Genomic DNA, 10,470 nt, shown 5'->3' with positions numbered 1-10,470 from the left:
GCAGGGTCTAGAGAGCTCTTTATTGGGACGGAACTGGTGGTTCAAATAAACATGATCGTTCAAGTCTGTTCTCGTGTTCCTCTTACTCACTCCCCTCCACCCAACATGCCATCCTGGGGAGAGGGCAGATTATTCCTGGCCACCCACTGGAGCGTGAATGACTCTTTTTTCAGGAACACCAGCATGGAGCAGTTATCAAAAGCAGCTAGAGACCAATGTCTGCTGAGGAGGAGGTCTTAGAAAGGGCTCTTTGCTACCCTGGGTGGCATCAAGCCGCCCTTCTGTGTGTGTAGATAAGAATGTGCACAGTCCAGCTGTGGTGACTGCACTCATGTCTCTGCTCTCTTGGCATTGCCTGCCTTGAATTAAATCCCTAAATACAACATCTTGTTTTGTGGTGCTGGAGATGGAACCCAGGGGCATTCTGCCTCTGAGCTACACCCCAGCCCTATTTTAATTTTGAAACAGGGTTTCACTAAGTTGTAGAGGGCCTAAGTGCTAGGGCTGGCCGTGAACCTGTGATCCTCCTTTCTCAGCCTCTCAAGTACTAGGATTACAGTCATGTGCCACAAGGCCCAGCTTCTACTTTTGTTTTTAAACATTAGTAGAATTTATCCTTAGTAAAATATATGGTACTTCCCCTTAGTTTAGATACCTTACCATATGCCCTTACAGACAATGCCTGCAGTGACTAAATATGGTGTCTGTCTTTGCTTTTTATCTCCATCTACTCTTACTTAAAAACAGCAGCCCCAGCCAGGTGTGGTGGCTCACACTTAAAATCTCAGTACTTGGGAGGCTAAGACAGTCAGGAGGATTGCAGGTTCAAGGATAGCCTCTGCCACTTAGTGAGGCCTACAGCAACTTAGCAAGACCTTGTTTCCAAATTTAAAAAAAAAAAAAAAAAAAAAAAAAAAAAAAAAAAACTGGAGGCATTAGCTCAGATGTAAAATGCTCCTGGTTTCACTGCACTGTACATTTCAATGTAGAACCAAGCCTCACCTGTTTTGTTAAATACAGTCCCTAATCTTAGTTCAGTGTTTCCTAAACTCTGTCTCCAAATTGCTCTAGCCGCCTCAGTAGTCCTGCCTACGAGTCGTGCCTTTCGAGCAGCCTGTCCAGTCTGCCGTGTCATCTCCAGGCATCTTCCTCTCAGGCTCACCCATCTTGTCCTGGTGACCGTTTCAGGAAAAAAAACACCACTGGGGTTGGGGAAGGGGTTGGGCAAAGAAGTAAGTGGTCAGCAGGCCAGGAGTAGGGAGTCCCTACAGGTATTGAGGGCAGGGCCAAACTCTGGGAGGCAGGAGGACTTTCTGGCCCTGTCACTTCCCGACTCCCCTCTATCCATATCCCAATGTCCCCACGATCCTCAAGCCCCTCCAGAGCTCTGGCATTTGCTGCTCTCTTCCAGAAATATTTCTAAGTCCTTTACCCTGTTCCCAATCTGTGCAGAAACCCTCCTAACTGCCCCTTCAAGCTAGACAGCTGAGTCCTTCCCTGTCTGTCTTGTCCCCTCCAGGGGTCTGCTGGTTGGCGTGGGGTTCGCCAGAGTGAGCCCAGTGGCCAGAGAAGGAGAGCAGTGAGTGGCAGAGCAAAGGCCAGCATGAAACAGCACCCTGACCTGGTGCCAGAGTTGAAGTCCCTGTAACCCCGCAAAGCCTGGCCACAGAGAGCTTGTCCTAGCCCTCGCTGGGCTCAGGCCGATACGGCCACGTTCACCCAGGGTCTGGTGGGCAGTTGGTGCCGTAGAGGAAGGCCTAATCAGCTCACTCTGGGTGTCGTTGGTTGCTGAGTCCAGGGCTGGCCAAAGCAGCTGGTAGATGGTGGGGAGGGAGATGCCACAGGCAGCCCGGTGCCCGGGATGGTGAGTACAGAAGCACCTTTGGGAGCCAGGCTTGGCATCTCTGCCACCAGTGCCTTGGTGACCTTGGACCACACACCAGTACTCTTGCCAGGGTTTCGAGGAGGGCTGGCCCATCTGCTCAGCAAGCTTGACCTGGTGGGCAGGCTGTGGTGGTGGCCTTCCAGGGAGTTGGTGAGTGTGTGCAGGTTGCAGGCCGTTCCTCACACACCGCACAGCACTCAGGCTGATGCCGCAGGCCACGGTGAACACCAGGCAGGTGTACTGCTGCAGGCAGGCCTCTAGGATGGGCCGCCTGATATTGGGCAGGTCCCCCAGAAATGCTGCCTGCAGCTCTGCGGTCCTTCACCATTGTCTCTTCCAGCTTGGGGAAGTCACCCTTGCACGATGCAGCCATGAGGAACAGGGTGACCTTGGGTTCCTTTCTACCTTCCACTCCCAGAAGCACAGCGCCACTCAGTTCCACCCTGGAGCACACCGAGGCCGGCTGTCTGGGCTCCGCCTTGCCATGAGCACAGCGTGTGGCTTAAGAATGTCAGCCCCGGGGCCAGGCTGCCTCGGTTCATATCCCAGCCTCCCTACCTGTGTGGGCTTGGGCAAGTTACCAAACCTCTGGGCTTCTGTTTTCCTAGCTCTAAAACAAGGTACGATCACTGCACCATTGCCAGATCTGCGCTGGGCATGAGCATCTGCGCTGCCCTGACTCTGCAAATACATACCCTTTTCTCTTAACCCGTGAAGTCCCAAATTTTCATTTCTATATAGGACTGGACATAAAAGATAACGCAAGTGATTGTTCTCTGTCGTCAGCAATGGAGAAGATCCAGTTCTCAAGAAATAGTAGCTAGCGGTAAGCGTGATTTCAGGTGTGACCTAGTTTAGTCATATAATATGGCCTTGGGCAACTTCTTTTGTCACCTTGGTCTTTAGCTGGAAGGGGTAGGCAGTCCTCCAAGGATCCACCCACGCTGGCCCCCAGAGCCTGCTCCTAACTCTCCAGCTATTGCTGACAGCCATCCGGGATCTGACTGAGCTCTCAGTGGGAAACAGCAAAGTCCACGCCCACCTGGGAGTGGATGAGGCAGAAACACCCTGCCACAGGGTCTCACAGCCACCTGGGCGTGGTGATGAGGTCGTCCCCACCACCTATCAGGGCCTCTGCCAGCCTGAAAGGTGGGTGTGCCAGTGCCCAGCAGGCCCCAGGTGACTTGGGAGTGCTTGAGGAGCAGGCTTAGCGTAGGGTCCACGGTCCTTTCCACCAACCACATTGTGCTCGCTGAGCTGGGGGCTTTGTTTCCCAGCCCCTCGATGAGGTTGACAAAGGTCAGCTTGCCTGAGCCCAGCTCAGCCCATGTCCTTCCTGCTCTTCAGCAAATGAAATGTGACCTGCAACTTGGCAGCTGCTGCTGGCAGGTTCCCCGCCTTGGAGCCCTTCGGAGCCCTGACCTCCTCTGGCAACAGATTTAATATCTTGAACTGGCTGAGGCTTGGCTGGGCTTCACTGTGGGCTGCCTGACCCCTAGTTCTTGGTCTTCAGAACTTGACCTTCAACAGAACAGGTAAGGGGGCATTTTCTGAGCTGCCCTTTGTCTAGATCCCTCTGCATATCTACCATACATTTGTTTAATATTAATGACAATATTGCTGCCTCAGCATCTATTTTTAGGCCTGACATAAGTTGTTTGAAATCCAGTTGTACCTTGTCACCTTGGTCTGGGTGAACCCTCTTCTTCCTTGTGGTTTTTTGGAATATATCCTGCTTGTTCCTCATCCTACTGACCCAAATCCTAACACAGCCCACAGCAGATACCATGAAAAAAACCTAATGGTCGACATCAGCCATGTAAATAAGTTCCCCCTTAAAGTGCATTTTCTTCAGGTGCATTTATCTATTTTTATGGTACTGGAGATTAAACCAGGGGCATTCTGCTTCTAAACCACACCCCAGCCCTATTTCTTTTATATTTTATTTTGAAACAGGGTCTTACCTAAGTGATAGAGGGCATTGCTAACTTGCCGAGGTTGATCTTGAACCTGTGATCTTCCTGTCCTTAGCCTCCCAAGTACTAGAATTACAAGCATGTACCACCATGCCCAGCTTTATTATTTTTATTTTTTATAGCACTGAAGATCGAACCCAGGGATATTCTGCCACTTGGCTACGTCACCAACACCCCCCCCCCTTTTTTTTAAATTTTTTAAGACAGGGTCTCACTTAAGTTGCCCAAAATGGCCTCAAACTTATGAACCTCCTGCCTTGGCTTCCCCAGTAGCTGAGCTTACAGGTCAATTGTGTTTCCATTAAACTAGGCAATCCACAACACCCTCGGGATAACACCAGTGGCCTTAAAAACAGGCATAGTCCACAGGCCCTCTCTCTCGAGCTCTCCTTCCCTCCTTCCAGCCTCCCTTCCTCTCTTGCTCACTTGCTCCCCACCCACTCACTCCTCCAGACTTCTCATCAGCCTGTGAGTAACACATCTCTTCTCTTTTATGCATTTGGGTTTCCCCTTCTCATTGTGTCTCACCTGACACACAGACTTGAACCTGACTGCCCTGGTGAGTGCCTTCCTAGAGAGTGGCTGGCTTACGTCTACTCTCGAGAAACCTCTAGACCAAATTAAAGAGAAATCACAACCATGCCCCAAGTATTTGAGACTTTGCCAGTAATAGTACTGAGAGAATAATAATATGCTGGGCTAAGTGCTTTATTTTACTTAACATTTATTTATTGCTGCCAGAGACTCCTGGCTCATAATAGCCCAGACAGGGAAATCTGACTCTCTACATTTGGCACTGAGAGGATGAACAACTTGCCCAGGGCCACCAGCTAGCATGTGGGCGTGAAGGGGAATTGATCTGAGATCTGATTCTACAACTCAAACTCTTAAATAAAAGGGGTTTGGGTATTTACCATGCATCAGGAACCATGATTGGCAAAACAGGGCAGTTTTTAAGAGCTGGGACCTTCATCATCTCTGATCATCATAGTTGACATTTACTCTGTGCCAGCCCACTGTTCTAAGCACATGCACATTAAGTCTCTATTCTACAGAGCAGGAAACTGAGTCCAAGAAGGTAAAAATCACTTGGCAAATGTCTTTCAACCCACTGCAAAGTCAGGACATGAACTAGCTAGCTCTCTCAGGTCTCTTCTGCTATACAAAACCCCTGATGATTCCACAGTCGACACCCACTACATGCCAAGACCTCTGGGTGCTGCAGTCCCAGGCCTGGAGGGGGGAAAAAAGGCCTGATGAAGCCAAACATGGTGCCACACATTTGTAACCCCATGCTTGGGAGGCTGGGATGGGAGGATTGCAGGTTCAAGACCAGGCTCAGCAAGTTAATGAGATTTTCATCAACCTATGGAGATCCTGTTTCAAAATATAAAAGGAGCCGGGCATGGTGGCACATGCTTGTAATCCTAGTACTTGGGAAGCTGAGATGGGTTCGTGGCCAGCCTCGGCTACTTAGTGAGGCCCTCTGCAACTTAATGAGACCCTGTTTCAAAATAAAGAATATAAAATAGGGTTGGAGAGGTGTAGCTCAGAGGTAGAATGTCCCTGGGTTCCATTCCCAGTACCACAATAAATAAATATAAATAAATAATAAATGGAAGGGGCTGGGAATGTAACTCAGAGGTAGAATGCCTCTGGGTTCAATCCCTAGTAGAAAGAAAGAAAGAAAGAAAGAAAGAAAGAAAGAAAGAAAGAAAGAAAGAAAGAAAGAAAGGAAGAAAGAAAGGAGAGAGGAAAAAAGGCCAAAGGCCTGACAGGTTTGGTGCATTGTAAAATATTTCCCGCCCTCTTAACCTGGCTTCTGACCACACACTGCTAGCCAAGACTTGTCCTGCCTCCAGGCCTTGGTGTCCTCACCGGGATGAAGGTCAGGGACAGACAGTGCAGACGTTCTGGGATCACATGACCACACTTAGTCCTGCCATGTCAGGGACTTGCTGGGTGACATAGGCCATGTCTCCATTTCAGCCTTTAATTTCCCCTTTCTGTATGGGGCAGGACAGGACGGAGGACAGTTTCTTGTTTAGTGGAGAGTCGACTCTTCAGAGTCCTCTCAGCTCTGCTGTTTGTTGATGAGGTCCAGGCAGAGGCCGGCTGGGGAAGGATCATTGGTCTGGGCAGTGTGGTTGTCTGTGAGTAGCTGTGGAAGTTTTAAGCAGGAGAGGGAGGAAGATCCTTCTGTGGTCCTGTGTGGAATGTGATAAGCCTGAGGGCGAGGCAGGAGGCTGAGCGAGGCTCCAGCTAGAACTGGGACTGCAGAGGTCTGGACAAGGGTGAGGAGCAGAGAGAGGAAGGAGCAGAAGGGGCAAGATATGGGGATCAGTTGGCTGCGGGAGATGAAGGGCAGGAGAGAGACAAAGGTAACCCGCTGCACCCCGCTTAGCCTTGGGCCCAGTGGTGAGAGCCTACGGTTTTCATTCCTGACCTTTCCAATCCAGCCCCAGGTGGGGCCAGGGGGTCCTGTGTCTAGGATTGTACCAGAATTGGGAATGGCCTAGAAATATTTGAGAAAGCTCTGATTATTAATATATTTCAAAAATTGGGTGAGGAGGAGATCTGTGGAAGGAAAGGGCTTGGTTTCTGCCAAGAAGCAGCAGCTATTGTAACATAAATTAACCTAGCTAAAGGTAATTAATAAGTGGGAAGAGAAGGGGAGCTAGGACTTCCTCATTCTAAAGACAGGTTTACATAATAATGGATAATCTAGTTAGGATGGGAGGAGGGGATGACCTTCGGGAAAGGAGAAACCTGGGCGTAGACCAAAGCTCGGCAGCGGGAAAATCAAGGGGAGGGACTTTACCTATGTCAGAGTTAGGTAGGAAAAAGCAAGATGGAGGATGTCGTGTCTATAAAAAGGCTGTTCCGGGTTTCGTATTTCGGTGAATTCATTCGAAACACCCCCCCCATGCCACTCCTGAATGGCATAGGGCTGTAACTGTCTTCTGTATTTCAATCTTTTTAATAAACTCCTTTAAATATTCAGCAAGAGTCTGGGCTATTGTATATCTATCCTTAGCTCAGGACAAGAACCCACGGCTTTTTTGAGGGTAATTGTTTCCGGGGGGTCTAATAAAGGTCCCCGGGGACTGTTCCCCTAAACGGTAACCCTCACTCTCAAACAGTAACACTCATCTTTCACCGTAACAAGGATGACAAGGTGACGTCTAGAGTCCACAGGCACAAGGAAGTAGGCTGGTTTGGAGCACAAATTTAAAAGGCACCATCTGGAGAGGGAAGTCCAGGATTTCCCTACCACAATCCCCTGTACCCCTTTTGGTGCAGAAAGGCCCATGTGAACCCCAAGTCATTCTAGCAAAGGCCTCCCAGGAAGAGGGGAGGCTTTGTGCACCCCAAGTACGCCCTGGGATAAAAGCATACCCTCCATCTGAACCTCATTCCAGAGTTAGGGGTAATTTGAGGCTAGAACCATCACCAGGACTTGAAATCAGCAGCGAGTAGATGTGTGCGCCTAGGGGTAAGGCCACTTCCCTGGCGCCACAGTCCCCCATCTGCCTTGTACAACGGCTTCCAGAAGCTTTTCATGAGCTTCATGACCCTTGGAAGATTATCTCACAATGGAACCAACCACCCAGGCTGGACCCTCGCCCAGCCTTCCTCCTCAGCCCTACATGGAGGAGGAGACAGAGCCTTGGAGTGGACTCCTCTCCCGTTACCTTTCTCCCTGAGCTGGCCGGGCTTTCACCTTCCCTCCACCCCAGCCAGGCTTTCCTGGGACTCCCCTGAGGGCGGTCCAGGCCATATCAGCCTCCCCCCCCCCCCCCCCCCGTAGCTGTGGCTGAATGGCGAACCTCCCAGACACACCAGACACTTCAACGGGGACCTTCACAGAGCGGCACACCCCATCTCTCTGGATCACAGAGACTGCCCTGGGCTCCCATTTGATGCTAATGGAAACCATCGACTCACCCCCTAGCCCCACACACTCACTGTGTCTTCTCCACTCTCCACAGGGCAGGGAACCCCCACTCCCACCCCCGCACCCACCGTCATACCCAGGGAGGACAGGCTCAGCATGGCCTTGTTGAGCCCTGTTGCTAGGCACCATTGTGCCAACCCCAAACACCCACTAGTTGCCTCTCCAGAGGTGGACTCCGGGATATGGGGGTTGTCAGAAGGGGACACGGGATCAAAACTTTTAAATACAGGGGCTCCGGACAGAGCTCAGTGGTAGGGCATGTGTTCAGCCCCAGCACCAACTAACATTAAGTACCTTAGCAGGACCTGGTCACCACTTGGCCACCCACAGTGGTCAATAATTGGCTCCTGTTGTGAAACTGGGCCACGTAGTAGTACAAGATTCCCCTTGGCCACATGGGGATGGGGGAGAGAGATACCACCAAGGAGTCCCAGCTCCATCACCCACACCCCTCACCCAGGGTCAATTTGGTATTTCCCTCTTAGACCCAGGCCTACTCCAGCCTCCCTCCTGCCCCTCCACAGCGCCCCCTCCTCCCCTGCCCTAGTCCGGCTCCGCCCCTCCCCGGCCCACAGCAACTGCAGCAAAGGCAGCTCTCATTTGCACATTGGCCTTGTTTGGCTGGTTTTGTTAAGGCTTGGTTTGTGGGTGAGGCGGGGTAGGCTGTACTTTTATTTCTCTTCTGACAAGTCGCGCTTCTTCCAGCTGTCGAGAATGTACTTGAGAAGGAGGCCGAGCTTCCTGCGGGCAGAGAGCGGGGCTTCCTCGCTGCCTCCCTCCCCGGATCCCCGCTTTTCCACGCCACTGTCACCAGCCGCCTCCAGGCTGACCTCTGACTGGGGCTCGTCCTCCTCCAGGGCCTTGATGCGAACCCTCTGGGCATCCTCAGCCATCTCGTTGAGGCAACCCTGGAGCATGGTGTAGACGGTGCCAAAGCTGATGCCACCTGCCACCAGCGTGCCGAACACAGGGATGCCCTTCTCGAAGGCACGGGCCACCCGCATGGCACCGTCCGAAGACTGCGAGTAGAGCCGCAGGACCGTCTCGGGAGAGACCTCGTTGGCCAGCGGGGAGCGGATGACCGAGCGCAAGTCCCCGGCCTGCTTGCCCACCTGCTCGGCCAGCTTGGCCAGCGAGTCGTCATCTAGGCCAAAGCTGCGGTGGTAGCCACGCAGTGAGCGGATGAGCAGGGCATCATCGTAGGCGGCTGCCAGCCCAGGCACCGGCAGGGCCTGGATGACACCGGACACCAGGGCCGTCTTGAGCACCTGCTCCTGAAGCATGTCCTTCTTTTTCTGCAGGGCCTCCAGCGAGATATCAGGCAGCGATAGCAGGCCGGCGTGGCGCCTGTGGGCAGGCAGGTCATGCTCCCAGGTGGACATGAGCATCGGGAAGTCGTAGCGGGTCGGCGAGAGGTTCGACACCAGGAAGATGCGGGGTTCGGTCACGCCGGCCACCCGCAGGCGCTCGGCACAGTGCTCGCGGATCTCCTGCAGGACGGTCACCTCGCTGAAGCCCGAGGGTCGCTGGGTACGTGTGGCCGCCAGATCCTCATCCACCTTGGTGCGCACAAAGTAGAACTTCTTGCCCTGGCGCAGGATCTCGGAGGCCAGGCGGGTCTCCACGGCCCCACAGCGGCGGGGCGAGACCAGTAGGAAGAAGTCGTAGCGGCCAAAGTCCACCTGCTTCAGGTACTTGTCAGCCGGGCAGCCCGGAGTGCCGGCCCCTGGCAGGTCCCACAGGGTCACGTCAGGAAACTGTGGGTGCGGGTAGGGCGAAGGTTGCATGGTGGTCTCCACGACACCTGTGAGAGCCGCGCCAGGGTCCTCGGCCCCCAGGCCACGCAGGGCATTGATGAGGGACGATTTGCCGGCCCCCGATTCGCCCGTGACTCCCACCTCCAGCCGGGAGCTCTCCGAGGAGGCCAGTAGCTCTCGGAGGCGAGAGGCCGCCTGGGGAATGTCACCAGACTCAAAGGCTGTGCGCAGGGCCTCCAGCTCTTCCTTGGCCATGAGGATGGTGGTTTCCTCTTCCCCGGGCACCGCCGGCAACTTGGAAGTGGCCATGGTGACCAGTGGTTCAGAGCGCGGCAGGGGATGGGGGAGAGTCACAGGACGCGTGATCCTCAGCGTCTGCGGAGTAGAAGGGAGCTGTTCACACCTCGTGGGCCTTGGTGGGGGGTGGGGAGAGAGATACCAAGCATGTGAAGGCAGTCCCTTTGGAACCCCACAGCTGTTTCTCTTAAGACCCTCCCCCGGGGTACATTTAGTGGCCGGTTAGGAGGCTTTGCGGTCCTGAAGGCCCAGGCTCACATCCCATCTCTGCCACTAACTTTCCAGGTGGACCTGGGGCAGAAATGAAACCCCTCTTGGTGCCCGTTCACTTCTCTGGGTAACGGGTGCCATCACTAAGCTACCTTCTGAGGCACTGTCAGGGGTGTGTGAGGTAACCTACGAAGGGAGCCAGTTCTATGAGTGGGCATGTGCCCTCTCTGCTGACAATAAATGAAACCATAATATCCGAAGCCGGCCATGGTGGCGCACACCTGTAATCTCAGTACATGGGAGGCTGAGATAGGAGGATCACAGGTGTAAGGCCAGCTTCAGCAACTTAGTGAGACCCTGTTTCAAAAGAAAAAATTACGCCGGGCG

At 53.1% G+C, this 10,470-nt stretch overlaps 1 protein-coding gene across 1 annotated transcript; it reads right to left on the bottom strand.

Moving 5' to 3' along the window:
* Positions 1-8,490: 8,490 nt before the first annotated feature.
* IRGC (immunity related GTPase cinema) lies at positions 8,491-9,885 on the bottom strand (the record flags this gene model as incomplete). The annotated part of the gene is made up of 1 exon (XM_080702758.1): positions 8,491-9,885. One exon carries the CDS (start codon positions 9,883-9,885, stop codon positions 8,491-8,493), a length of 1,395 nt encoding a protein of 464 aa, XP_080558884.1.
* Positions 9,886-10,470: the final 585 nt, after the last annotated feature.

The sequence above is a fragment of the Muscardinus avellanarius genome, assembly GCF_963383645.1.
Source record: "Muscardinus avellanarius genome assembly, chromosome: 10".
Classification (NCBI taxonomy): Eukaryota; Metazoa; Chordata; class Mammalia; order Rodentia; family Gliridae; genus Muscardinus; species Muscardinus avellanarius.
The sequence above is the reverse complement of the archived record's forward strand: the minus strand, read 5'-3'. Positions and strand labels throughout refer to the sequence as shown.